Here is a 27990-nt window from a genome sequence, read left to right on the forward strand (position 1 = left end):
TAAAAACATAAATTCCCTTTGACCAAGAAATCCCGCTGGCCACACTGGGACTGGCAGCACTGCCCAGATGTTAAAAAGTCTGGGAGCCAGCAGCGATGATATTATTATAATAGAAATAATTAATACGAGGAACCTCATCAAACTCAGCTTCCACACACAGCTTGGCTAAAGCCAAAGGACCTTGGGGTTGTTTTGGTGCACAGACCTTGCATATTCCACAGTTAGCAAAGGAAAACCACACTGACAGTTTTTACATTGTCCACAATATCTTTTTAAAGTGATTTGTCATTTAAACTGTCAGCTTGAAATCTAATCACTTAAAAAAAATGAATAAAATATTATGTATTACATTCACAGGCTGCAACCACTGCCAAATTCCTCTGTCAGTTTTCACGGGATTATAATCACATTCCTCTTTTAATGTTTTATTCTCCTGCTTCTGTGCCAAAGAGATGGGAAAGACAGTAAATGGCTACTTAAGAACAGCATATGACAATCCAAACCCAAACTGAAAATGGAGCAAAGGGCTGTGCTCCCCCTCCTCGGGGGATACTCAGCAAGAACAACCTTAGCTGTTGGCTGTAAAGCAGGTTTTCCCACGAAAAAAATCCTTCTTTTTAAAGGAAGAGCATTTTTAATTGTGAAGCAAACGCACGTGAGGACAAACTTTATCCTTCTGCCACTGAGAAACACTTGGTTCTTGCAGAGACCAGACACATCTCAACCCACCAGTGGACGCAAAGTGGGACCCAGAGCAGATATCAGGGCTGAGCACCCTGCTCAGAAACCCCAACACCTCTGCTCCCTAAACTCTCCTTCTGCTTGAGGCGGAACAGACAAACGGACCCATCTTTGGGCTTCCCAGTTTGCAATTCCCACTACAAACCAGCCCTGTCTGAGCAAACTGCCATGCGGGTCCCCATCCCGGCTCCAGCAGGGACCTGGGGCTCCGCCCGGGGATATTTACATAAAACAGGCATTTTGGCGTGTCTCAGAATAAATATATATATATATATATATATATATATTTCCTTCTGCCCCCCACCTCTCCAAATGCCTGGAGCACAACGGTGCTTGTTTGTACAGAGCGGACAAACAAAATTGTCTGGAAATGGAAGCAAAACCTTATTTGCCCAAAATAACAGGCAAATTTTACAACACGAACACAAGAAAAATGTTGGGCTTGGGGTTTTTGTTGTTGTTGTTGGGATTTTTTGTTGTTGTTTCTTTTTTCCCCCTGCAAGGAGCTTCATTTTTGCAGGACAGTGTTCCTTTACAAAAGCATTCTTCTGAAAGCACTTCTCCCGAGCTCCCCCCCCAAGAGCTACTGTTACAAATCTGCGATAAAAGATGCATTCAGCAGGGTTTGGCACACGAATAGCACCCAAAGTGGCACTGCCAAGCCTCACAATTTTATCACGAGCTTCCAAATATTTGGAGAAAGAAAAGATGCTCTTGCAGGGAGCATCAACTGGACAAAAGCTTCAGCTCTTGGGTCGTGAGCACCTCAGATTTCATAGTGGGGCAAAGGAACAAAAAGATAAGTGTCTAAACATAATTGTGGAGAAAAAAACTCAAACAGGAGCGCAAACATGATCCAGATTTTCAAGGACTGAAGACCAAGCAGAAGGAAGCTTTGATGGATCATCGCTTGATTTCATCCAGCTTCAGGATTTTGCAGCGTCTCACTGGTGACTCTGGATTATTTTTGCGGGGAAAACCACACTGTGAACTTCAGCTGTGGAAGCACCATCAGAGCAAATGCTGGGCAGAGCAGCATCGCTCTTCATGCGGTGATCAACACATGGGCAGAGCCATGAATCCTGCACAGCTGGACACGAGGACTTTGGAGCTCGGCTGAACTGGGACGCTTGGTTTGCCTAGACAGGGTATGTGTCCGTGATCTACTGACCTCACCCTGCCAAAAACAAGCAGGAGGTCTTGCTCTGCTCTCCCTCCCCCACCTCATCTCCATGCCCTTACCCCTGTGGTCTCTCCCCATCCCTTTGCATGTGTCAGACCTCCTGCACCAGCAGAAACCTGTCCACTGCCATCCCGAACCATCAGATCACTGTCTCGCTACCTCTCGCTGAAGTTTGCAAGGGAAATAATAATTACATAAATTATTATTTATATAAATGGAAATAAGAGCCCAGGCTGGCTCAGCAGCACAGCGAGGTAGGTCCATCAGAGCCCAGGGATGAGCAGGTCCTGACAGAGGAGGACAAGCCCCGCTGTTACAACAGGACAAGGGGTGATGGTTTCAAACTAAAGGAGGGAGATTCAGGCTGGACATGAGGAAGAAATTCTTTTAAATGAGGGTGGCAAGAGCCTGGCCCAGGTTGCCCAGAGAGTTGGTGGACGAACCATCCCTGGAGACATCCCAGGCCAGGCTGGACGGGGCTCTGAGCAACCTGAGCTGGTGAAGATGTCCCTGCTCATGGCAGGGGTGGTACTGGATGAGTTTAGAAGGTCCTTACAACCCAAACCATCTGTGATTCTATAAGCCCCGGTGGTATGGATGGAGCTTTGCTGTCCCTGTGGAAGAGGGGCTGAGCCCACAACACACGTGCGTCACACCTACAGGGTACCTTTGCAGGGACATACGCACACGCGTCCCACGGCAATCACAGCTCTTCTGTCCTGCTGTTCCTCCTGCTCATGCCAGGGACAAACCACAGCCAAACTGGACCTGGCACCCGCGGCACCGGGGAAAAGAAACATCTCAGCAATGAATAGATTTCAGCTGAAATAAATACATAGAGGAGAAAAGAATCAACTTGCCAGTATGGGCCATGCCAACTTCTAACACCATAAGTCAAGCCCCGAATTCCATGACGCTGACTCCCAGTCTGGGATACTGGGTAATAACCAGGCTAACGCGGGGTGATAAGAGAAGGGCATCTCCCTACCCCTCTCTGCCCAAGAATTCCCATTTTCCAGCTTTTCTCCATAACTGTGAAGCTCTGGAGGTCTTTTTTTTTCCTTTAAAAAGCCAAGATTTTCACTGAAGTCCCTGGTTCTGAGAGCTGGGCTTTAATCCAAGTGTCAGCCGTCAGGGGCTGGTGATGGGCTGCAGTTGGCCACCAGCCGAACCCTTCTCCAACCAGCTCAGCCGGGGTCTGGATTCGGGAATCCACACCAATGTATTTGGGAAGCAGTTCCCAAAATGTAGAGTTTAACCCCGAAATCATATCACACAGCAGCAAGCACAGCTATAAATACGCTGCTGTGTACCGTGCTTACCAGGTCCAGCTCTAAATCTGGTTCACCCATCAGCCGCAGAAAATAGAAATATTCTCCCTGGTTTTCAGTGCAATATTCCCAAGTTGATCCGGAGAATCTATGGAGTCACTAGGCTATAATTAGAGGTTTATTACAAAAGGTGTTTGGGATGCCTGTCAGCACTGAGGGAGACTCTGTATTTAAGGCACCCTTAGCACAGGAGCGGCAGCAGGCTGGGTTTTCTGCTCTCATTAAAAAAGTCAACTTGTTTACTCACCTCAAGTGACTTTTCCTGGTCTCTGCTTTGCAAGAGTATTTTCAGCCTCTAACTTGATTAATGGCATTTTAAAAAGGCAAAAAGCCACCAGTTAGGTGGTTTAAGAGATACATTTTCATCCATAGCTCATAATGTGATTACCAACTAAATCTTGCTTTTCACCAAAAAAATAAAGAAAAAATTAACTGGGTGCAGGACGTGCACATTCACTCATTCGTTATTGTAGGATTGTTGACATTACCTTTTATTTTTAGAAAAACATGAAGCATGGAAGGGAAATGAAACAATGCAATACTTCTTTGAGACCGTCTCTAACACTAGGAAAATATGCAAAGAAAATAGTGTAGTGATCCGCTTGCATACCTTCCCACAGAGCGCCGGATTGAATGTAGAAAATAATAAATACTGTTTCAAAGCACATGGATCAGCCTGTTGGGTTTTTTTCCCCTCCAAATTTTAAGCAACATCTGGCAATGTCGCTGCGTGCTGAGATACTGGGAGGGAGAGGACACCCAAGGTGCTCCCTGGTCTCCCTCCTGCCCATCACACCACAGGGTGACCCTGGGCAGCTCTCATTCCCCATGCCAAAAACAGGGAATCTTTTTCCCCACCTGCACCAGATCCAGCTTAATACCTCCTCTTGCCCTAATCCTGCAATCACCTTAATAAACAGGTTGCTCCATCAAACACACCGGGATTTCTTGCCTTCACAGCATGGTACGCTCGTACACAGCGACTGTAGGGCCAGGCTTTCAGCAGACCACCCCCTGCATTTCTAAATAAAATCTTTTTAGGCCTGCAAGCACCAAGCTGTATCACAACTTAGCAAACATTGCTAAAATTAAGCTTAAATTGGAAATTAAAAAGCATCTCTAAAGCGACGCTCTGGTTCAGCACCTGGTAGCAGCTTCTCCTGCGCTTTGCTGTTGGAAAATAAGTCCCGAGGGTGAGGTGGCCATGACCAGGAGACAACCGGGGCTGCTCTAGGAGAGGAAACACATCATGAGAAGATAACATCATCTCCGCTCATACTGAATGTGAATTCAGGTATGTAATGACACAGCTCTGCAGACCTTTCCTGGTGCTGCATGGACGTGACACCGTGGAGGCATCGAGAGGACTTCTCCAACACCCACCTTCGGGGCAGAACTGGCCAAAAAAAAGCAGCAGAGGAAGGCAGGACAGAAAAGAGCAGCAGATCCCTGGGGTCAGAGGCTGCCCAGCTCCGGGACGCTCTGAAATCGCTCCTTCCCAAATCCTGATTTCCAGCCGTCCCTTCAAAGCACAACAACTAAATATTCGGGAGCTGGATGGATGCACAGTAAACACAGAACCAAATTAAACTATTAATGGCCTCCAGTGGACTTATTTTTGCATCCTGCAGCACAGCACCACCGCAAGAGAATGTTTTCTTTTTCCAATACACTATTTACTGCCACATACCTACATAAAATTACAGATATTTGACTTACAATTTCTATTTCCTTCCAGAAAAGCAACTGAAATTGAGCTTCCCAGTTGCAAAATTAGCAATACAATTCAGTTTTGAGAACCTCCCTCCTCTCTTTTTTGTAATTATATGGAGAACAGCTACACTGCACATACCATTTTTCGCTACGTCAAGCTTGAGGAAAATTTAAGACTTCCTCCCCGCCCCGTCTTCTTTTTAATGGGAGATGTGATTATTGAAATTAATTCGGAAAACAGTCGGCATTCACCAATCAGCTCGGCAGTTTGGGTTTCCTTCATCTGCTGGTTACATGCTAATTATTGTACTGGTGGGATTATTTCCCATTCATATTTGGAATTTACAGCACAGTAGGGAATTGATTAAATTAGAAGAAAAATATATTAAAAAAAAAAATCAATGACATTTTAAATTCAACTTATTTTTTAAAAAATTTTCTTCCCAATCTCAAGCCAACCAGGACCTGACAAACTCCCCCCAGCAGAACAGCCACACAAAGCAGCGTTTCTGAGCATTAAGGGGCAGAGCAGCAATGACACCTCTGGACCGGATACTTTGGGAAGGCAAAGCAAACCTTCCGTGTTCATCAACAGCTGCTGATCACAGCATCCTCCACTGCCCACGCCCACTTGGCCAATGCTTGTAATTAAGAAGGAAAACCCTCCCATGTGCTGGAAATAAGCCCCTGTTTCCAAGCCCAGGATGATGCCCGATGCCGCGGCAGGAACGGGGTTTTGCCCGAGCAGGGAGCAGATGTGGCAATGGCAGATGTGGCAATGGCAGATGTGTCCCATGATGGTCCCTGCAGCTCTGAAGGACTTGGGTGGCTTCATCCTCACCCCAGAAGAGCGAGAGGGACCCACCAGCAAGGCCTGGGTTCTCCAGCTACCAGGTCTACCAGCCAAGTGCATGTCCCTGACAAAGACCCTGCTTTGAAGGTACCCAGGTGGAGAGATCACTAATTTTGCTACATGAATCTCAATTACTATTCACCACCTCATTCCACCTGGGTATGCATGTATGGCAGTATTTTTAACATCTGGGCTTTGAGCACACAAGGCACTTTGTATCTGCCTTGCAGTGCTGTTTATTGGGGGATTACCCCCAAAAGAAAGGACTCCTTCTCACCCCCACCCTCTCAGCTCCAACCATCCTATAGAAAGCTACAATAAATAAAAAAGAAGCCTATCCTAGATGCCACAGAAAATCAAAGTAGGGCCAAATTTCCAACCTCCAGAAATGGTGCTGACAGGTGACAGAGCAAACACGGCTCAGCACCATCAACCCAGGCTGGGCGAGCAGAACACCAGCCCACTGAGACACAGACATCAGCTACAGAGGGGAAAAAATCCAAAAGCAAAGGACCTGCGCACCCGCAGTGGTTTCTACATCACCCTCGGTCTCTGTCTTTCCTGCCTGTAAAGCAACATGAAAATGCCAGACACCGGAGCAGAAAGCGCAGGCTGCTGTTTAAAATATCCGCTGCACTTCACGGTACGCGCAGGACCGGAGGAGCGGAGCCAAACAGGTGGATTATGGTCTTAATGAAATATTCACATTCATCTGCTTGCTCTGAGGCCAGACCACAAGTCCGCTTCCCCTCTGCTCGTGCAGCTGAGGGTTTCGTGCCTGGATTTTTGTTTTTAAATTAGCTCTGCCTCTGTAAAACAGTATTCAAGACAGGGGGATTGTCTCTTTTCTGACATGAAAATGATTCCTAGCAAGGAAAGAAAGACCAGGACGCATTTCACAAGAGGAGTCTGCATTTACATCCTGCTTAACAAACCAAAGCGCAACACGACTGGCCCGCGTAACCTCCTGCACGCTTTTCAGGATGACTTCTCTCTAACGACCACCCTACAATTAGGGACACCTGTAAGAGCCAATTAACCTTAATGCAAAGAGTAGACACACCCATCTTGCCAGGGCTGTGAAAAAACGCACGTCAAGAAGCCCCATTGGTGTCACATCCAACCCATGAAGGTCCCCAAAGCCACTGAGCACCATGCTTAAAGATGCTGGTTTAGAGGTGACCGCCTCTACAAGGTTGACCAGAGCCAGAAGACATGACCCAGGCTGCAAGAGAAAACTCAGTACATCAGTGGCTGAAATGGTCCTTGTGCTGTTGGTGCCCCAAGGCAGGACCTGGAGCCACCAGGAAGGTCTCCAGCCACTGGGACCTGCTCTCTGCACAGGCACGAGGAGCCAGCAATATGGCTGGATCCTTAACGCAAAGACCCAAGACCTCAGCTCCTTAAATACTACACATCAAAAAGCATCCAAGACAACCGCATCTCGAACATCCTCTTACACGAAGTATACTCCAAGTACTCCAGTGCGCTACAGCAAAGACCCTTCCTACTCCTACACTGAGGAGATCTGGAGAGGAAGAGCTAAAGCATCAAGTATCCAAGACCTCATGCCTAATTTCAGTCCTTATAAACTCTTTATTCCTATCATTTTAATAGCAGATAAGAAGCTTCAATCCCCCTTTGAAGACAAAGATTTACAGCACTGTAATTGTAGAGCACGAATCCATAGGAGATGAACAGACTTCCAGAAGGAAAGAGAGAGCAACAGGACTGATAAGCGACTTTAGTTAAACAGGTAGAAAAAGGAGAGGATACCTCACAGTGCATCCCTCTGAGGCGGGGGGACAGACACCACCAAGTCTTTGTAACGCATGAGAACGTCCTCCAGGCAGAGCCGAGCCATGGCCACCATGGCTGTGACTGCACCTGGTGACAACCCAACTGCCCCGGCTCTGCTCTTGTGCCGTGTGTCATCACCGGCTCCTCTAACTCCACCGCAGTCCTCATCCGACCAGGGCTTCTCCAGTGACTTCGCCCAAACTCACCCCATTTGCATTTTAAGCATTATTATTTAGAACATTTGTCCAGGAAAAAAAAAAAAAAAAAAAGGGAAAAAAACAAACAAAGAAGGGGAGAAGTATAGGACCTTTTTTTTTCTTTTTTTAATTAGAAACATCACCCTTCTCCTACTCAACAAAGCAAAAAAGCCATCACAGCTGCAAGAGGGAGAAATGTTGCCGACCTTCATCACAATGACCAAGCACCAGCAATCAGGTTCTTCTCCAAAATTAACCTCCATAGCAGGAGTGGGCTCATTCCACCTACAACAGGTGCCTAAATTACAAACATAATTATCCTGGGCTCCTGTTTGGTTAATGCAAAGAGTGAGGCACCTCGGGGGGTGACTCAGAGTCTGCACAGGGCGAATCATCCTTCAGACAATCAAGGGTTGGGGAGCCCAGACCTGGCTCTGGGCTCCCGCTCTTACAAGCAAATCTCCCTGGTTCAGGGCCACGCAAGAACAAGGGTGACAATAACTCACATTAACACCATGCAAACCAAGGCACTCTCCACAGTGCTTTTTTACATGCAAATAAGGTGGAAAAGACAGAAAGGAAAAAAATATATATATACCAGGAGATAGGGAGCAAGGGACCTGCTGCAGCAAAGCCGGCAGCAATGAGCCAGCCCATGGGGGTTCACTTGCACAGCTGGGGGGGCTGACCTGACGGTGGCGTGGGGGGAGACATCTGCTCCCATCTTCTGCCTTTTGTTTGCACAGATTCCCACAGTCCCTCAAGTATTTGTTTCCACTCCCAACAGTTTTCTGGGGGAGCTAACGCCCTGCCTGCGTTCAGCAGGGAGCAGGCAGCCCCAGCTCTGGAGGGGATGAACACGAGAGGTTCTTCCAGGGCTCATCACTGCTCAGGATACGCTCTCATGTTCACAAATAACAACCAACGCACCCATGCAACAGCCTGGCAGGGAGCAGCCGGCTCCTCGTGCCCGCTGACCCAGGGGTGCTCCCAGGCGACCAAGCCGCAGCCGTGCCCTGCAAACGCTGCTGCCTCCGGACCCGTCCCACCGCCCAAACAAGGGGATGGACACAGACCTGCGGCCCAGGGTTACACAACCGTAAAGCCAAGTTGTAGATAATTTCAGGAGCTGTGAGATGAGCTGCTTTTACGTAGTAACACCATAGTAACTGAGATGGGTGATAAAGCTTGCACACACATTTTTGGAGGGGAGGAAGAAGAGGTCTAAGTAAGAGGAAAACCTTCCCACAGAGCAAGGGGACACACTTGTATAAAGGAGAACGGGAGCCACGCTGCTGTTTAAATCTCCCCCCACTGACAATCCAGCTGGCTCCCACTCCCAGCCCGGCTCACCTGCTCCGGGCTGCCAGCACTGCCAGCATCAGGCTCTGCATCTCCCCGACAAAAGCCAGCAGCCCCCACCGGGCTGGTTTTACTTGGCTTTGCAACAAGGATTTTATTGATAGAGATGTGCTCCCGTGAGCAGCTCCTGGGTTCAAGTTACTACAGCTTTCTTCCAGTAGCAAGAGTTGCTGAGGCTGAGCCCTGTCAGAAAAAAACTATGCTAAACTCCCACCCATCAATAATAAAATTAACACAAGCTACAGATCAGGCTGTATCTGAAGCAAAACCAAATCCAACAGCCTCCTCTTTCTCATCCCCAAAGGTGGGTCAGGGCTCCAAAACTGTGTGGGCATCTGTGTGCTATGAGCTACTGGGGTGAACTAAGAGGAAACAATAAACTGGAACAGTCTGCTCCCTCTTCTCAGCTACACATCCTGAGTTGTAAAATACACCAAGGTCACTGACCCAACCTAGTTATTAATAACAGAAGTTATCATTAAATTTCTGTTTTCTTCTATTGTAAATAAAGCGATCCTGATCTCCTGGGGTTTTTTTCTTCCTCATGATCTCTTAAAGAGAAATTAGTTTAGAATAAGCTGTTCCAGATAAGAAAGTAAACTTCTGGCTTCCTACCCATAGAGAATCGCTCCTCAGGACACCATGACCCTCATTTGGGGACTGCAGCCGGGGTAGGTGGTCAGGGAGAGCAGCACCGAAACCCTCCCTGCCCAGCTGGACCCGTGTTGGGCAGAACACAGCTCCAGAAGGGGTTCTGCATGGGTTTTTTCCAGGCACATCTGTCAGCCTAATGAGACACATCATCTACATCAACTGCCCTGCTTCCACCGTCTACCTCTCCCCCAAAAGTTTCCCATCTTGTAACCAAATTAGAAGACCCCTTGGAAAAACCTTATTGCTTGAGTTTTGAGGGCACAGACTAAGCACACCCTGAACCAAAGGATGGAGTCAAACCCCAAGCACGAGCTGTACAATCGCACAGACACTCCAGCCAGCCAAGCAAACGCGATGCCCGAGGGGCTCATGCCCACTCTCAGCCCAGGACCCATATCTCCCTTACGAAAACGCCTCCGCTCTCCAAATCCGTCGCTCGGAGCGGAGAGGCCTCAGCCCGCTGGCACCTGGCCACACGCCCGGCTGCCACCGCAGGAGCCCTGATTAGGAGCTGGCATAGCCCAGGCAGGACTTTACCCCCACAGCCCGAGGGGACGAGGTTAAACCACTGTCCCCAGCCAAGCCAGGAAAGCACTGAACAGGGCATTAGCACAGAGCGATATGGGGTTTAGTCCCAGCTCTGCCACAGATTCCCTACATGGCCTCGGGCACATCACTTAGCAGCGGCTCCGTTTTCCTACCTGTGTGATGAGGGAGATGCCGTCTGCTCACATCCCGGTCTGTCCCAGGGCCCGACAACTCCAGGTGCCACAAAAAAACCCACTCGTGACCAGCCCCCTTACTCCGCAACTGCGACACGAGTGGGGTCTGCCGCCCCTCAGCTCCCGGAGCAAGCAGCCAGCAAGGGCTGGAAAAAAGGACTTCCCTTCCTCTAAAGACCCAGAATAAAGAAAAAAACAAAACCAAAACAAAACTGACCGATGTGGCGGAGAGGCAGCCGAGTCCCGGGCAGCCCCACGGAGCCGGGCGCTCACAGAGCGGCCGGGCCGGCAGATTTTTAATGTAATTTCTTTGAATGTAAGTTCCAATTTCTGGAGAGCCGATGGCAGCAAAGAGCAGCGCAGCTCGCCGGCTCCCCGGCACGGCTGGGCGGACCGGGGCGGCGGCGGGGTGGGGACCACACGACACGCGTGTCCCGACCCCCGGGTGGGTGCCCGGCAGGGCGGGGGTGGCCGCGGGAGCGCCTCCTACCCGGTCCCCCGCACCTGCCCGGGCTCCGCGCTCCCCGGGGGAGGTCCCACGGGACGGGGGGAGCGGGCGCGGGCGGGACCGCGGCACGGCAGCGAGGCGAGGGGCGCGGGACCCTCCCCGCCGCGCCGGGCGCTCGGCACTCACCCGCGGCAGGTCCCCGGGCCGCCGTGGCGGTTCGGCTCGGCGCGGTCCGGCAGAGGCCCCGGCCCCGGCGGCGAGCGCGGGGCGGGCGGGGCGGACGGCGCAGCGGGGCGGCCGGGCGGGCGCCGCCGAGCGCAGGCATCGGCGGGGGGCGGGGGGAACGTGGGGCGGGCGGGCGCGACACACACCGGCATTAGCCAGGCTCCATCGCCGGGGCGGGAGGGGGGAGGTGACGTCACCGGGGCGGGGCGTGCGCTTGCGCGCGGGGATCCGGGCACCGGGCAGCGGCACCGGGACCGGGGAGGGCGGTGCAGCCCCGCACCGGCTGTGTGTTCGCTGTAGCGCCTGCACCGGGGCGGGCGGTGAGCGTTTGGACCGGGTGCGTGCACCGGGGAGGCGGCGAGCATTGGGCACATACACTGTAGCGGGTGGCGAGCGTCTGCACCGGTCTCTAGGGAAGGCGGCGAGTGCCTGCACCGGACGTCTGCACCGGACACTGGGAAAGGCGGCGAGAGCCTGCACAGGGAATGGGCACCGGGTGTATGCGCGGGGCAGGGCGCTGAGCGCCAGCACCGGGCGGCTGTATCGGGGCTGTGCGGTGGGTGCACGCACCGAGGCGGGGGGACACCGTGAGCACCGGGTCCGTGCCCCGGGGGGTTCAGCAGGTGCGCGCACTGGAAGGTGTACCGGGCACCCGGGTGCGTGCACCGGGGCTATGAGCAGGGTCTGAGCACCGAACACGGGGAAGATGACGGTGAGCGTGCAGCCGGACACGGGGGAGGATGGCGTGGCCGTGCAGCGGGCACCGAGCACCGTGGGTGTCCTGTGCGTACGAGGGTCCTGCCCCCCTGCCGCTTCTTGTCACATCACAGCTTTTCGGTGTCCCAGCTCCGCATCCTGGTACAGCCAAGGTGGCTCCTGCCGGCTTAGGGAGCTGAACCGGCTCTGCAGGGTTGGGAGGGGGTGGTGGGTCACGCGTGGGCTGCACGGCCATAACTATGCACCCCGGGCTGGAGAGATCCTCTTGGGGTGACCAAACTACTGCACCCCAAGGGCTTGGGCAGCATTTAGTGACAGTATGCTATGTCCAGGTCGGGGATCGAACAGAATATATGCTATTTTTTAAATAAAGTGTGGCTTAGAAACATTGTCTGTCTCGAAATAAGACACCAGCTTTGGACAAAAGATGAAAGATTTTCCAGCTGCCTAAACGTGCAGATCATCCCACTTGTCCTCAATTCGGAGCTTTGCTCACAGTTACATTGATGTAAATATGATGTTGCTTATCTAAAGCTGTTGGCTTTAGAGCGTGGGTCTGGATTTTTGGCAGCTGGGACAAAAAGGCTAAGGGCTCTCAGCAGGTTCAGAGACTTCACTTTTTCAGGACGATTTAGTGCTTGGGGCTATCAGCTCTCCTGGTTTTAGAGCACGGCAGGATTTCTCTGTGAGCCCTGGCTCTTGGGGCCGCAGGACTGTGTGGGAATTGTAGCTTTCTGGTCTTTCTTTTTAAATAAGCTTGAACCCGTTGTGTTTACGGAAGAAACTTGAACTTTTAACAGGTCAGAGACTAGGAGCCAAATCAGCGGAGCATGTTTACAAACCAGAATGGGTGGGTTTTGACCAGTCCTGTGACTGTAATTCAGCTTTTTCAATGCTTGTGATTGGCCACTGAGGGTGGCATTTCCTCCTCTTCAGGCAAAATGGCTTTCCCACCCATTCCATTGCATGCCAGGCCAGTCTGACCTGATCTTTCTGGGAAGGGGAAAGGGAAAAGAAAGCCACCACCACTGCTTTCCTGTCGTATTGCTGGCTCCAGCGTCGGCATTCACAGCCAGGGCTTGGCCCCCTCCCCAAGGGACCAGGACACCTGAGCCTTGCTCCCTGCGGCTTTCAGGAGATGGGAATTTCACTCCATCCAGCTGTGCTGACTTGGTGTTTCTGCCTCTCTTGTCCTCTTTTGCTGAATCACCCCTTTCACAAGCCTCTGCAGCTCTTTGTTGAGCCGGGGAAGGAAATTGGAGCCCCTGCCCGGCCAGCTGAGAGGAGCAGGCAGCCCTGCCAGGCTTCCCCGTGTGCTCCCCCGCTCTGGAAAGCTGTCCCTCTGCTGGGAAAAGGGGCCCTGGTAACGGGAAAGCCCTTTCACATCCCAGCCTCAGTCGGGAATTCCCTGGAGGGTCCCAGTGGGGGGATGCCAGTCGGGGATGCCAGCCCTGCCAGCAGCAGGAACATGGCCCTGCCTGGCACAGGGACCTTGGACTTGCTGGGCTGATGGACAGCTGTCAGCCCCACGTCTGGAGCACACAGGTCAATAAACTCAGTGGCTCTGGCCATCTCTCACCCAGCATCTGGTGCTTGCAGCATCCTGCTGGGTGGCTACAAGGGGCGCACTGCATTCAGGAAAAGGCACCTTTGCATTTTGTGTCACAGCCTTGGATTTTGCCAGCATCTCAGGAGACCCCAGTGTAAGTGGGACACTACTGAAGTTAAAGTACTGGGCAGGCCTGGGGAGAAATGGGCCAGGCTAGTGGCCATTACAAGATGATGCCCCAGAGGAACAGGGTCCCAGAGCGTCCTTCTAGTGTGGGAAAGGGAGCAGGAGAATGTGATTCCCTGGCTCAGGGGTGGGAAGAGGATTTAGATGCTGCAGTAAGTGGCTCACAAGGTGGACTTCCAGCCATCGAACAGTACTGGTGTCCCTAACTACTGGCTGGGCACTATGGCTGGAAGGATAGTCCCCATCCCAGCCTCACTTTGCACAGCAAAGCGACGCCCTTTCCATCAGCTTTGTTCCCCTCTGGTCCTGTAGAACTTCTTGCTCCTCTGCAGCATCTCTGAGCCGAGCTGTGTCAGGTCTCAGCCAGCATGGAGCAGGCGGCTTGGCTGGCTTCCCGGGTTTCTCTTGCAGCTGGATCATCCATCCTCACTCCAGACATTTCACCCCAGGCCCACAAACAAGCAGGCAGCAAGGGGGGGAATCAAGGAGAGGTGTCCCGAGGGACTGCCAGGCTGCTCAAAGACAAGTTTAAGCAGCTGGGAAAATCCCAGCGAAATAACATGACGACCAAGTGAGGAGGCAAAACCCCACCAGCCCCCACCTTGGAGGCAGCTGAAGAATTGGCTGTGGCCTGGCTCATTTGCAGCAGCTGTTGAAATACAAAGAAGGGGAAAAACAAGCCTGTCTTTGACACAGCTTGTCCCCTTTCCCACCCTGTGACTGAAGATGCGACTTGTTTTTTCTGGGACAGAGGAAAATTTAAGAGTCTCTCGGGCAGCCTGTGCCTGGGGTGCTCCCGACTGCCAAGTGGACGGATGGAGCTTTTCTGGAGAGGCACTGAAAACACTGGGATCACGGCTTCTAGCGCCCTGCGGCTGACTGTGCTGCTGCCCCACGCGGGGCAAAGGCTGCAAACTGGGATGGGAGGAGCGGCAGGGATGCAGGACGAAAGCCGCCGAGACGGAGGCGGCTGTGAGCTTTGCTTTTCCATTGGAATGCAGGGAGCTGAAAATATTGCATCTCGGTTGACTAATAAAAAAAGCCGTCTTGTTTTGCAAAGGCTCATTGCAAACATCTGTGGGTTGTAGAGTGCCCAAAAGGGGGAAAAAAAACCTCATAATGTTGGAGCAGGCCCTGGGGGGAGGATACAGAGAGATATTGGGGTGCTCACAGTTACAAGCCCAGGGAGTGATGGATCTGCGGGGCCCACCTTCCAAAAAAAAAAGGTGGGGGGGAGCAAGAGGAGGTACAAAAAGCAGCTGGCAGCAGCCAAGAATAATTGTATGGCTTTGCAAAAAATTACCATGGCAATTAAAAAGTGCTTTAAGCTTTTTGGAGGAGGAAGAAGGAGAGAAGAGGTAAGTAAAATGCTGTGGGGCTGGATTGCAGAGTAGCACAGAGGAAGGTACAGGCATCACCGAGTGTGGCTGTGGTCCAGCTGGGGATCTGCTGCAGGGGAGCTGGGAGACAAGCAAAGCCCCGGGTGTTGGGAGCTGGATGTAAGGGCCAGCGAGGAAAATCAGCTGAGCAAGGAGCACTGGAGGTGAGTGATGGGGAAGCTACTTCTGCAGGGTACCCGAGTGCCAGGTGCTCACCCCTGTGCCCAGAGGATGGGGGCTTGGAGCCACCGCAAGGCTGAGCTTGTGCTGGCTTTGCCTTCTCTGCTCAACTGAGGATGCATTCAGCTGGCTAAGGAAGAAATGGTGTTCTCTGCTGAAATGTCCATTTTTGACCAGGTACCAGGCATCTGCAGGCTAGATTTGTCCTCGCTTTTGTGTTCCAGCCTTGGGGTTTGCAGGGTGCAAACCACTGCCCTGGGTGAGACCCATTGCGGTGGCATCACTGAGCACTAGTCTAAGATGCCATGACAAGGACAAGACACCTGAGATGTCACATCCCGAGGCGTCTATACTGAGGTTAGAGCAGGCTCCTCCCACCCTGGGTGAGTGTCTGGTGACCTGGCTGTGGGATTTGGTGGCAGGCGCGCACCCCGTGCTGCTCATGAGCCCCCCTGGGGTGCTGGTGCTACCCGGTGCCAGCCCACCTTCCTTGGGGACCGCAGCTGTGCCTGGCCACCCACAATAGCTGCTTCCAGTCCAATTTCACCCAGGGTTAGAGCTCTCAGAAATATTAAGCTGCTGGAAAACAGGCATTCTTCCTCAGCTGGTTTGTCACAGCCTTTAGGAGAGTTCCCGTATTGGGTCTGAGACCTCACGTCTGGGCTGTGCTTGGCACTGTAGGGGCATGGGGAGGTTTCCATACCTCCCACTGCCGTCAGCTTTACCAGTGTGGTACAGCTGAGGAAACTGAGGCACAAGGAGGTAATGGGGCTTGCCTGCGAATGAGCTGTGGCATTTCTGCAAATCAACTCATCAGCTGTGGCCAACCTGGATGGTTTAGACCCTTCTCCTCAGGGACTAAAAATGTCCTAAGCAACCATCTTCCAGCTTTTAAACTTCCCTGCTCTCATAAAGCAACATCAGCTCTACAAGTGCAGGGTGGGAGAGCCCTGTGCACATACCAGCAGAGCAACCTTTATCCCTAAAGTGCCACCAACTCTTGTGCAGACCAGGAGCTGCAGCCATGTCACCCCAAAACTCAGCAGAGGGTGCTGAGGAATCACCTTCCCAGCTGGACAACTCCAGCCTGGTGGGTCAGGCTGCAGTGGTCTTGTGGGATGCTGGGTTGGAGAAGGAGGGAGGAAGGGTCTGCATCAGTGCAAGGCAGTTGGCAGCTGTGCCCAGAGGTGCTGGAGCAAACCAGCTGGTTGCAATGAGACACAGCTGCTCCATGCAGGTGTAAGCTGCCTCCCCAGATCCACCCTCCAGCCTCCCAGGAGCCCTCATAGGCTCAGCAGAAGGCACGGTGTGGGAACTGGGTGCTGTTTGGGAGGCAGGGCCCTCCCCTTGCTCAGGTGAGAGGAAGGAAGTGTTGGGGAGAGGAGGAGCTGAGCGTTCCTTTTGGCAGAGAGCAGCTCCTGGGGCTTCTGGGCTGGTTGCACCAAAGTTGAGGAGCTGCTGAGGTCCAGTAGCTGCCCAGGTAATGGGGAAGGTCTTGGGCAGTTTGCAGTGTGGGTGTGTAGGGTGGGAAGGGTGTTCTGCTTGTGGGGTGGGTCAGGAGCAGAGCAGGCTGCTGTTAGCAATATATCTGGTGTATTTGGGGAGGCTTTTTAGCTGGAGATGTGGGTGCGAGTTGTGCTGCCTCCATCGGGAGGGGTTGCCCCTCTGCTAGGGCTTCATGGTGAAGGGCTGTGATCCTGCTTTTCCCATGGCTGAGGTGTGGGAGTGCCCCATTCCTCTATAGGGTTTTTTTGTTGAACATGGCTTGGTGTCCCTGGGCTGGCTTTGAAAACCCTTTCTCCTGCCCTGTCTACCTATTAATCTTTCTCCAGAGAGAGACCCAAACCAGAGCCATTCTCTTCCCTCTGTCCCACGCTCTGGGGCTGAGCAGGCAGATGCCCAGGAAAGGAGCAGCTGTGCAAGGCAAGGGGGCAGGATGTCCCCTGGGGGGATGCTGGCTCTGCAGAGGGGATGTCACCCTGGCAGGAGATGCTCAGCAGCCTGTTTTGTGTGGCTGCAGCACTGTGTTAAGTCCCTGCACCATGTGCTTACTGCTAAGGTGCCGCTCAGTATGGGGGTGTGCCTGAGGACTTTCTGAACACCAGGGGCTGTGCAGGTTTCTATGCCCAGGATTTCCCCTATGCACTCTTTAGGTCTGCCTGATATATGTCCCAGCCAGGAGCCCATCAGTGCTGCCCCGGGAGCCTGATTGTTGCTTCTCTCCAAAAATCCCCTCTTCCACAGCGAGTTGCCCTCTCCTGCTTGCTGCTGGGCTCTGTGGCACAGCAGGGAAGGCAGCTGGAGGGCTGCCCACCCGACAGCCATGCCCAGGAAAGCTGGGCTCAGCAGGTTGGTGGGTGGCCCCGTGACTCTGGTCCCGCTTGCAGCAGAGCTGATGGAGGCACTGAAGCTTCGAGAGCCAGCTAGGGTTTCCCTGCAGCCTCCCCCAGAGGGGGCTTTGGGCTTATTCCTGCCCATCACAGAGAGGTAGCGGGGGACAGGACATGGTGTGGTGTCCCCATGCAGGCCAGCTTCCTGGAAGGCTGGCTGGGAATGGGACGGTGCTGAGCTTGTGCAAAACAGATCAGAGATGCTGGGTGGCTGCAGGGGCAGAGGGCTCGTCAGGTGGCACCTGCTTGTGCTCATTCCTTTGGGTAAGGAATCAACTCTCACCAGTCTCCCCTGGGTTGCGTGTGTGCTGGGGGCTGTGCTGAGAGCCCCCAGGGACACCATGCTATCAGCTGATCATGCTGCCAGCACAAGAGGTTTCCTTTAGTTCATCTGTGGTCCTTCTCAAGTGGTCACTCTGTGTCCTCATCCTCTCCTTGGGGCAAGGGGGAATGTGGGGCTAATGGCTCTGGAAGCTGTGCTTGGTCTCTGCTCTGATGCATGGACACGAAGACCACTGTCCTGCTGATGCCAAGTGCCGAGCAAATGGAGCAAGTAGCTCCTCTGGCCCAGGAGCTGGGACCAACACCCCAGTGCAGATCTGTGAGAAATACTCCAGGAGTTTCAATGCATTGACTGGGAGACAGCTGGCACGGGGGGCATTTGTTCTCCCATGGGGCAAGTGAGATGGTGCATCCCAATGGCAAAGATTTCTCTCCTTCAAGCTGGATGCAATAACTGGTGCCCCATCTTCTGTCCTGGTCTCTGGTGCTCACAGAGGCCCTGGCTGATCTCCATCAAGACGCTTCATGCATTTGCCTCAATTTCCCTGGAGGTTTACCTGTCCTCCTGATGGGGCTGTGTTTGCAGCTGTGAAATGGCTCTCCTTGATAGAATTCATGTTGCACTTAGTTGCTGTAGCCCTTTTTCTGTACCTGAGTATACCTCTGTCTCTCACTTGCAGTCTCAAACAATGAACTATGTGGGGCAGCTTGCTGAGACCGTCTTTGTCACGGTGAAGGAGCTATACCGGGGTCTGAACCCTGCCACCCTGACGGGCTGCATCGATGTGGTTGTGGTGAGACAGCCCGATAACTCCTTCCAGTGCTCCCCATTTCACGTGCGCTTCGGGAAGCTGGGTGTGCTGCACTCCAAGGAGAAGGTGGTAAGTGATGCCTGTCCTGGGTCTATGCTTCCTCTCTGGTGTCTCCAGACCTAGGAGATCGAACCCACAGGTTATGGAAGAACTTTGCTGAAGCAGAATGGGAACCCTGTTGAAAGAGTTGGTTGCCAATTTTTGGAGGGGATGCCCCTGAACGGAACCCGTCCTGTTCCAGGGAGGACTGTTCTTCCTGGGAAAATTGGGAGAGGTCCCTCACCTCAAAGGCTGGGTGACTGCCAGTCCTGCGAGCAACCCCAGCCTGTCCCCTCCCTGTGCACCGATGGGTGGGTGGGCTCAGATGGACAGGCTGCTTCTGCCCCTTGCCAGGTTGACATTGAAATCAATGGGGAGCCTGTGGACCTGCACATGAAGCTGGGTGACAATGGAGAGGCCTTCTTCATCCAGGAGTCAGAGGAGAATGAGGTTGGTGATGAAGAGGTGCTGCTGGTCTGTGTCCTGCTGTGACCACCTGGAAGTGCAGGCTTGAGGTGAAAGGACCAGGCTTGGACTGCCCTTCTTCCCCAGGGTGACTCCATTAGCCCCTCTCACGTTTTGTGTGTCCAGAAAGGTTCCTACTTGAAGGACCTTGCAACCAGTGTGGAGGATCTGAGCACTGGAGCATCCTGAGGGAGCATTAGACCAAATATCTGCATTCCAGGCTGGCCTCCATCAATGGGCACGGCTCCTGGCCAGCCAGGCAGATATCTCAGAGCTGGGGATCTTGTGACAGGGATGGGAAGGAGCCAGATGCTGTGGAAGGCTGCCTGCTGCACTGGGAAGCAGGATGAGACTGGTTGTGGCTTCCAGCAATCTTGGCAGCTTTCTCCCAGGCTGACTTGTGGTCGCTGCAAACTTGGGCTGAGTTTGAGAGCAGGGTCTAGAGCTGGATCCCATTTGCTGCCTTTGTAATTATGGTCTTGTGGTGCCATCTCCTGCCTGCCTCTCCTTGCCCATGTTAAAGATGTCTTTAGCTTGTGGCTGGGCAGCTCTGCCTTTTTAAAAAATTTTTATTCACATGTTGTATGTACAAAACCTTTCCTTTTGAGTCTAACCACAAAACCACCCCCAAGCTGAGAGCTCAGTGTTGTTGGTGGTGAATGTTGCATAGACAAGAGCCATGAGCTGCCAGGAAAGGGTGATGCTGGAGCTGATGGGCTCTTCCCATCCCTGTTGCAGGGCAGCATCCCCTCCCGTCTCTGTACATCCCCCATCCCCATGGAGGAGAGCCCGGAGGATGCTGCTCAGCCCTCTCATGCACAGGAGACCACCAGCGTTGGAGGGACCCTGCGCAAGAAGAGGCGACGCAGGAGGAAGCCCAAGAAGAAGGAGGCTTCAGACTCAGAGTTAGGAGACTGCGAGGAGTCCAAAAGTGAGATGTTTGTGAAGGAGCCGTGCACGCTGCCAGCCCACAGGTGAGCTGCTTGCTCTGGGCAGAGGGATGCAGTGGGTCAAGCCTCTAGGTGATGCCCAGCAGTACCGAATCACAGGGTGTTTCCAAGTTGGACCCCAACCTCCTGAGGAGTAGAAAGCCAGTGGAAATAGTGAAGTTGGGCATTGCTGGCTTTCCAGGAGAGGAGGCTGGTGCCTGAGAGCAACAGAACTGACCTCTTTTCTCTACTGCAGTGATTCAGTGTATTTCTCCTTTGCTGATCTCTCCAAAGAAGAAACCGGGTCGTTGCAGTCCCCAGAGATGCACCCTTACTCTGATGGGGAACTGGCCTCCATGGACAGGTAACAGACAAAGCTGAGGTGATCTGCTCGGCTTTGAGAGCAGGGAACGAGCCTTGTGACTGGGAAGGTGGTAAGGAAAAGGGATTTGGTGGTGTCAGGAGAACAGGGTTTTCCTGGCTCGATATAGTGTGCCTGAAGGAAAGCTTGGAGCCCATGAGGGACACTTGTGGCTGTGGTCACAGACATGAGAAGCCTGTGTCTACAGGGCTCTCCTGTCTCTGCTTCTGAGCTGCTTCTGGACAACTGGTGGCATGGTGCTTTGCTTCCTTGGGCCTCAGCTTCTCATAGGTCTTGCTCATTTGTGATAGTCTTACGGAGTAGAACTGACTCTGCAGGAAAGCAGTCTTCCAGGGTTCTTGGCACTAAATGTCCATGCAGTGATAGGAAAGCATGGGGCTGCAGGGTAGATGAGGTCCCATATTGCTTTTTCTTCTTGTAGCCCCACCCTGAGCCATCCATCTTCTCCCAAGAGTGACTCTGAGCTGGAGATCAGACCACAGGAGAGTTTTGCTTTAGGGGCTGAATCCCACATGCAGTGGACCTGGGGAAGGCTCCCTCAGGTGAGTCCCTGCTCTTGCTCTTCTCTAGCAGCTGGTGGGAGCGGGGTGTCTGAAAGACCTGTAGCATGTGGAGGCAGCTCTGGCCAGACAGCTTTAGAGGAGTTGTCCTCTTTTACCTGATGCTTTTGGCACCTTCTCAACCTCAAACCTGTTCTTCTGCTTTCTTTGAGGTGAATAAATTGGAACGAGTTGAACCAGCCAAGTCCACAAAGACCATTGGTACTGCAGCAACCACTGTCTCTGCGACACTGGTCCCAGTGGATGAGGCAACCCACTTTGTTGCTACCTCTCAAGGTCTGGGGGGAGATCCAAGCCCAGCAGGACCTCAGGGCATACCTTGTTCCTCAGGTCTATCTGTTGTTGAGCCAAAACCTGCAACCCGGGATGGGAATGACCTCCCCAGGCTGAAGGACATTCCCACTGTGGGGGCAGAGAGCTCATTGGAGGCCTCCTCAGCCCCACAAGAGAAACAGGAGGGAGGTGGGAGTGTTATGCCAGAGGTGCAGCCAGATGTGGAGCCCTTTGAGGGAGCTGCTGCTCTGAGGCAGGTGGACTCGGAGGACCCTGAGCCCCAGCTGGAAATCCAGAGAAGACAAGGTGAGTGGGTGACTGGTGCTGCTGGAAGTGGTGTTTGAGCCCAGAGACGCCTCCGACTTGGATGAGGGGCCGGGTTGTTCATTCAGTGTGACTCCTTCATGATTTCCCTGGGTATTCAAGGTGCAATGTGTTTGGTTTGCCTTCTCCATCTGCTACCAGCTCCTTTGCTTTGAAGAAACATTCCTCAGGTTCCATGTCCCCAGGGAGGGCTTTCTTGCCTTTTGTTTCCTGAGCTCCATCCTTGGATGTCTTTGTTTTCACATGCTTAGAAGATTTCTCAGCAGTGTAGACCATACCTTAACTTCAAGTGTCTGGCAGCACCTGGGCTGACTGGTGTCTTTGTCCTGAGTGCACGAAATCAGGTGGACAATCACCCAGAGCAAAGCATGCGTATGTCTCCCCTCACAGTGTATTTAAGGAGTCTTATGTGGTTACCTGTCCTAACCAGCCTCACTTTTCCAGCCAGCATAAATTCAGAACAAAACTGTCTCACTGAAAAAGGGACATTTGGGATTCCTCATTATACAACAAGGGGGATCACAATGTGTTATCTTGCATGGTGTTAACTTCAAATGGCACCTTCAGATTGTCACAGAGGCACATAGGCAGGACTTTGGCTTGTCCTCTATGTCCTCTTGGCACGTGATCTCATGCCAATGCAAGTGTCTCAAGGTACTTTTGTTACTGTTGATTTAAGGCAGCTTTTCAGGTAGGAAAAGAGATGTCCTCTTTATCTGAGATACGAATATGACACAGGAAAATGCTATTAGCTTTCTCACTAGATGCTGAAGTGGTTGGGAAGGGGATTCAGCTAAGCTCTCTCCCTTCTGTCTGTGCATTGAGGATCCATCAAAAGAAGTCCTCACCTGGGTCCCAGTGACGTTTATCTAGAAGACCTCTCCAACATGGACAAGGAGCAGGTGGCTCTCTATTTCCCCAGGAGGTATGGATTGCCCCAGCTGGCCAAGCTCAGACCTTCCTGAGCAATTCCCTTACAGCAAATCATGGAGGTATGTCTTAAGCCATTGCCTGATGTCACCCCTGTTTCTTCTCTTGCTGGTAGTGACACGGAGCAGAGCTCAAACCCTGTGGCAGACCCCAGCAACCCTCTGTGTGTCCAGCTGCCATCTGATTTGCCCACCGAGATGCCCATGGATTCTGACTCTGATTTGATGCCTGCAATTGCCCTGTCGCTGTGTGGAGGCCTGGGGGGCAGCAGACAGATCTCTCGTGGTAGGTGGGAGGGGATGGGGAATATGCTGTCCTGAAACCCATTATGTACACCAATGCCATGACACAACTTTTGTCTCACCAGAGAAGTTCATAGAGCACATGATCTCCTACCAGCAGTTTGCTGAGAATCCAGGACTCATCTATGACCCGAACCTGGTGATACTGATCAACAAGAAGTGAGTGGCCTGTTCTTCTTGCTGCTTTATCCCAAGATGACCACTGTGGCCCCTTTGTCCATGCAGAAACACTTTCTGGGAAGGAATCACACTCCTGCAGGAATGATTATATGTTGTGGGATGGGACCTTCTGGCCATACTGCAGGATGGCAATCTGGAAACACCCCTCGCTCTAGGGGCAGTGATGTTCCCATCCCTCTTACTTTTTCCAGGTATTACAACTGGGCAGTGGCTGCTCCCATAGTCCTGTCCCTGCAGGCTTTCCAGAGGAACATTCCTGAGGTGAGTGGCACAACTCATTTACTGGCCACGCTTCTCAGCAGGGCTTGAAGAGTGCAGTGGGGCTGCAAGAGGCCAAGCTGCCCATCTGGGGCTTTGTGGGCAGTGTGGGGCAGAGCTGAACGTCACTCCAGCCCACAAACCCTGAGGTCTGTCCTTTCCCCATGAGGTACCTCTGGGTGGCTTTTAGAGACCTGGGTACCACTGATTCCTGGAGAGCAGAGATATTTTTTTTCTTGTCAAAAAAACTCCTATTTTGATGTTTGTATCTTTGCAAGGCTTTGCGGAGCCAGGAGCCCTGGTAGTGTGGGACCACATGAGCCTGCTCCAGTGCTTTGTACACCTGGCTGGGATTGTATGAAATAAGGCATCCAGATCTTTTTTTCTCAAGCTGCATGAGGGGAACAAGTCACTGTACCCTTCACACCAAAACCATCTCAGCTCACAATGTGGCAGGAGTCACACATCCTGTGAATAATTTTGCAAAGGAAACCTGGCCTGGACAAGGGTGTCCTTAGCCTGTTGGCAGCTGAGCCTTCCTGGGCTGAGCACTGACTTCATCCTGTGTTCTGCCATGTTCACAGAGCACCATCGACCAGCTGGTAAAGGAGAAGATGCCCAAGAAAGGCAGCAGGTGGTGGTTCTCCTGGAGGAGGAAAGAATTCCAAGCAGAGGAGGTGTTTGCAGTGGTGACTGTGACAACCATGTTCCCAGGGTGCAGGAGTCATTCTGGTGGCTGGCAGGGGTGGGGGTAGGAGAGCAGCAGAGTCCTGGGATGGCCTGAGTACAAGGGCAGACAGAGGAACCTGTTGGCAAGGTGACTTCTTAAGGTTACTGCTGTTCCCTCAGGTCTGTTAGTGCCTGGGCAGCAGAACAATGCCTGGCAATGCAGTAATGTGGACTTTGTAATGGTGACACTTCTTGCCAACTGCCCCTCATGCCACCGCCCAGGTAGCACATGTCATTGCTGGTGTCCATGACACCAGTTTGTGGTTCCTCTTCCATGGGGCAGTGTCCTCATGAAGGTGGGGGGTGCATTGCCATCTCTCTTCTGGTATGGCTGCTCTGGGTGGCAGGGAATCCAAGCAGCTCCTGCTCTTGGCACCAAGGTGCTGATGGCCCCACTCTCTGCCCACAGCAGCTGAGGCCAGGGAAAGCCAACGTGGAAATGCTGCAGCCCAGCTCTGCTCAGCAGGGGTGAGTGCCTCCCTCCCAGGCTGCCTTTAGGAGTCTGTGTGTGTTCTTGGTCTCTCCTCCTAAGTGACCAGTTATTCCCAAGTCTACCTAAATATTATGGCAGAAAGTTCAGTTAAGGCTCTGGCTGAACCCAGCCAAGCTCCTCCATGACTGTTTCCTGGTGGGTGGATTGTCCTGGGGCCCTTCCAGATATCCCTGGTGCTCATGGGGAAAACCATAGTCTGCAGAATAAAGCTAATCTGCTCTTCCGTTCCTTGTGTAGGCAGGAGGGGGCATCATCCAGTGATGATGAGCCCCTGCACCCTGGGGACATGTTAGCAGTGGACACTCCTGCACAGAAATCTCTGCCAACTTACAAGAAATCCTTGCGGCTCTCCTCTGAGCAAATCGTATGTCCTTTACCCCTCCTCCTTCACTGCCTGTTTGTGCATGTAGGGGTGAGACAACCCTTAAACAGAGATGTCACTACTCCTCACCTCAGGTGTTTTTTAGGGCACCTGAGTATTTTGCCCTGGGTGGTTGCCCTGGGGTGTCTGGCCTGGCCAGGTGGCAGTCTGGGCTCTGGCAAGCCTTGGAGTGGCATGAAGCTGGTGTGTACCACTTGTGTTCCCTCTCTGCCCCAGGGAAGGCTGAATCTGCAGGATGGCCCCAACGAGGTGGCATTCAGCGTGACAACTCAGTACCAGGGCACATGCCGCTGTGAGGCCACTATCTACCTGTGGAACTGGGATGACAAGGTGGTGATCTCAGACATCGATGGCACCATCACCAAGTAAAGGGTCTTTTTCCCCCCCATGCCCCTTAACCCCCAGTTAGGGGAAAGTGCTTTTTAAAGGCTTGTGTCAGCAGCCAGGAGGGACCACAAACCCCACTGCCTTCCTGATTTGCATCAGGTTGCATCCTAACCTGGTCTCCTTTCCTTCTAGGTCAGATGCTCTTGGCCACATTTTGCCACATCTGGGAAAAGACTGGACTCATCATGGGATTGCTAAGCTCTTCCACAAAATCCACCTGTAGGTATAGGGGAACTGGGAGGATTATGGAGGAGAGGCTGAGTGGGGGCCACAGTCAGGGTCCTTACCAATGCTGGCCAAAACAGCCTCATTTTCTGCTGTCAGTGATGGCTGATGCTTGCTGTGCTGTCTGGCCGATGCTTTGGGGTGAAAGCCGATGTTTGTGTTGCCTTCCCTGGGAGGAGAGTGTGTTGGTGGAGGCTTTGCTGGGGAGATGTAGCTGAGAGCTGAAGGAGATGAGATGGCATGAGATCACACCTGAGAGGCCAGAGGCACAGCTGTGTGCCCTCGGGTCACTGTGCAGCAGTGGCACGGGGGTCTGCCCAGCATTTGGGTGCCAGTTGCTCCTCTGGGTGCCCCCCTACCCCCAGGTGCCATGTTGTCCTCAACACCCGATGGAAACTGGCAGCAGGTCCCCGAGGAGCCCGACCTTCAGCTCTCGGCACCTGTGGCCACTAAGAGGCACTGTGGGCCCGCGGATGGCTCGTCCTGGCGCCGGGGGTCCGCGGGGCTCCCGCTGACCGCGGGACTTGGGGGCTGCGGGGTTGAGACTGTCCCCGCTGACACCCCGGCTGCCTCCTGTCACTTCCCAGCCCGCAAGAGCATCGTCCCCGAGCTGCTCATCCCGCCGTGCTGGCTGCTGGGGGGCTGTGGGGCCGTGTCCAGCCACATGCAGCCTGAAAGGGGATGAGAAGGGTGCTGGCCTGGGTGTCTTGCTGGGGTGCATGGGGACTAAGCAGCAAAGGGCACTTTGCAGATGAGAGTCCAGCTGCTGGGAAGGACCTGGAGGGTGGTATGGGGTTCCCCCCTCCAGTGCTGCTCCCCAGCAGCAAGGTGGGTAGGGATTTGTTTTAGCCTGTACATCAGTCATGTTGTTTGGGAAGCCACCCTGCCTGCTGAAGGGGTGCACAGGTTTGGGCTTAGGCCAGATATTAATCCTCCTCCTCTTTGGAGGAGCGGGAGGATGCTTTGTGCAGGGCACGGCTCAAAGCTCCTTGTGCTCTCTCTAGGAACGGCTACAAGTTCCTCTACTGCTCGGCCAGAGCCATCGGCATGGCACACATCACCAAGGGCTACCTCAAATGGGTCAATGAGCAAGGCTGTGCCCTCCCCAGGGGCCCCATCCTGCTTGCCCCCAGCAGCCTCTTCTCTGCCTTCCACAGGTACCGTTCTCTCTTCCTCCCCAGCCCTGCACCTTCTGTGTCCCTGGGGACACCACCCCCTTCTCAGCTTGATGCTGGGGGATGTCACGACCTTAATCTGCTTCTGGCCTCCTTGGTGCAGGATGTCTTTCATGGGAGGCAGTAGGGGAACTGCCTGCCCACCCTGGGGCTTTATGGTGAAGCTCCTGCAATGCACAAAATAACTTTTGTCCTTCAAATCACTTCTGCAGGGAGGTGATTGAGAAGAAGCCAGAGGTGTTCAAGATCGCCTGCTTGATGGACATCCAGAAGCTGTTTTCTACGAAGCTGCCCTTCTACGCAGCCTTTGGGAACAGAGCCAGCGTGAGTGGGTCTCCCGGGGAGGAGGGAGGGTTGGGGCTGGGGGTGGTGTTGCCTTCCCACAGCTCTCACCCTTGCTGCCCTTCCTTGGGTAGGATGTCTACGCTTACAAGCAAGTGGGCCTGCCGGAGAGCCGCATATTCACAGTCAACCCCAAGGGAGAGCTGATCCAGGAGCTCACAAAGAACCACAAGTCTACGTAAGTGACCTGCTTGTTCCTTGGCACCTCTGGGTTAACCTGGCTTTATCCCAGAGAAGTATTTTATGGGGTAGAAAAGCAAACAAACCCCCAGTGACCCCACTGCAACTTCTTTCTTCCCCCCGCAGATATGAGCGGCTGTCAGAGCTGGTGGAGCTGATCTTCCCTCCCCTGGGGCAGAGTGGGAGTGTTGCTCTGGTGTGTCCAGAGTACAGTCACTTTGCCTACTGGAGACCTCCGCTGCCTGCTGTTGACTTGGGTGTCTTCTCCTGACCCCGTTACCTGTGGAGACCTGTCCCAGGGCTCTCCCATACATCCTCTGCCAGGACTGGATCCTCCAGGTGCATCTCCTCTTCCCTGGTTGCTGCTCAGGTGTTTTGCACTTCTAATATGGTGCATGTTCTGTACGAGGAACACCCCTTCTCTGAAACCAAAGGGGGATAAGAGAGGGCTCTAACTACAAAAACTCCATTTACTAAATGGAAATTCCTATGAGATGGGTCTTTTCTCAGTGCTCTTAGGACCTTTAAAGCCTTGGCTCTTCTTTAAAGGTGGGGGTGGGTCACTGTTTTATTTATTGATGAGCCTCTGGCATAGCTATTTCTACCTCCAGTATGATCAGTGTTCCTAGACAGTCCAGCTAACTCCAGTTTGGTAGCCGATGGAGTGAAGCTGTCCCATGGTTTAACAACTCATTAAGGTGGATGGAAGCT

At 53.0% G+C, this 27990-nt stretch overlaps 2 protein-coding genes across 3 annotated transcripts in view; one reads left to right on the forward strand and one right to left on the reverse strand.

The window, feature by feature from the left end:
* ZHX3 (zinc fingers and homeoboxes 3) overlaps window positions 1–11295 on the reverse strand; it is a 41212-nt gene extending 29917 nt beyond the window's left edge. The window contains exon 1 of one of the 2 annotated variants that reach the window (XM_082065224.1): window positions 11191–11295. The gene's annotated coding sequence lies outside the window, so the exon portion shown is untranslated. Of the gene's footprint in view, window positions 1–10535; window positions 10583–11190 lie in introns of those variants that run through there. The other variant, XM_082065223.1, reaches the window with a different exon arrangement.
* A 7306-nt stretch (window positions 11296–18601) lies between these two features.
* Window positions 18602–27702, forward strand: LPIN3 (lipin 3; the record flags this gene model as incomplete). Its single annotated transcript, XM_082065768.1, has 19 exons — window positions 18602–18793; window positions 19118–19213; window positions 19967–20202; window positions 20414–20521; window positions 20961–21081; window positions 21252–21678; window positions 22522–22621; window positions 22742–22911; window positions 22994–23087; window positions 23300–23369; window positions 23951–24043; window positions 24505–24563; window positions 24826–24952; window positions 25187–25335; window positions 25490–25576; window positions 26587–26739; window positions 26970–27081; window positions 27174–27277; window positions 27406–27702. The coding sequence occupies 19 exons, from the start codon at window positions 18602–18604 to the stop codon at window positions 27548–27550; spliced, it is 2643 nt and encodes an 880-aa protein (XP_081921894.1). The 3' UTR covers window positions 27551–27702.
* Between the last annotated feature and the right edge of the window lie 288 nt (window positions 27703–27990).

Source organism: Streptopelia decaocto (genome assembly GCF_964273445.1).
Source record: "Streptopelia decaocto genome assembly, chromosome: 14".
Taxonomy (NCBI): Eukaryota; Metazoa; Chordata; class Aves; order Columbiformes; family Columbidae; genus Streptopelia; species Streptopelia decaocto.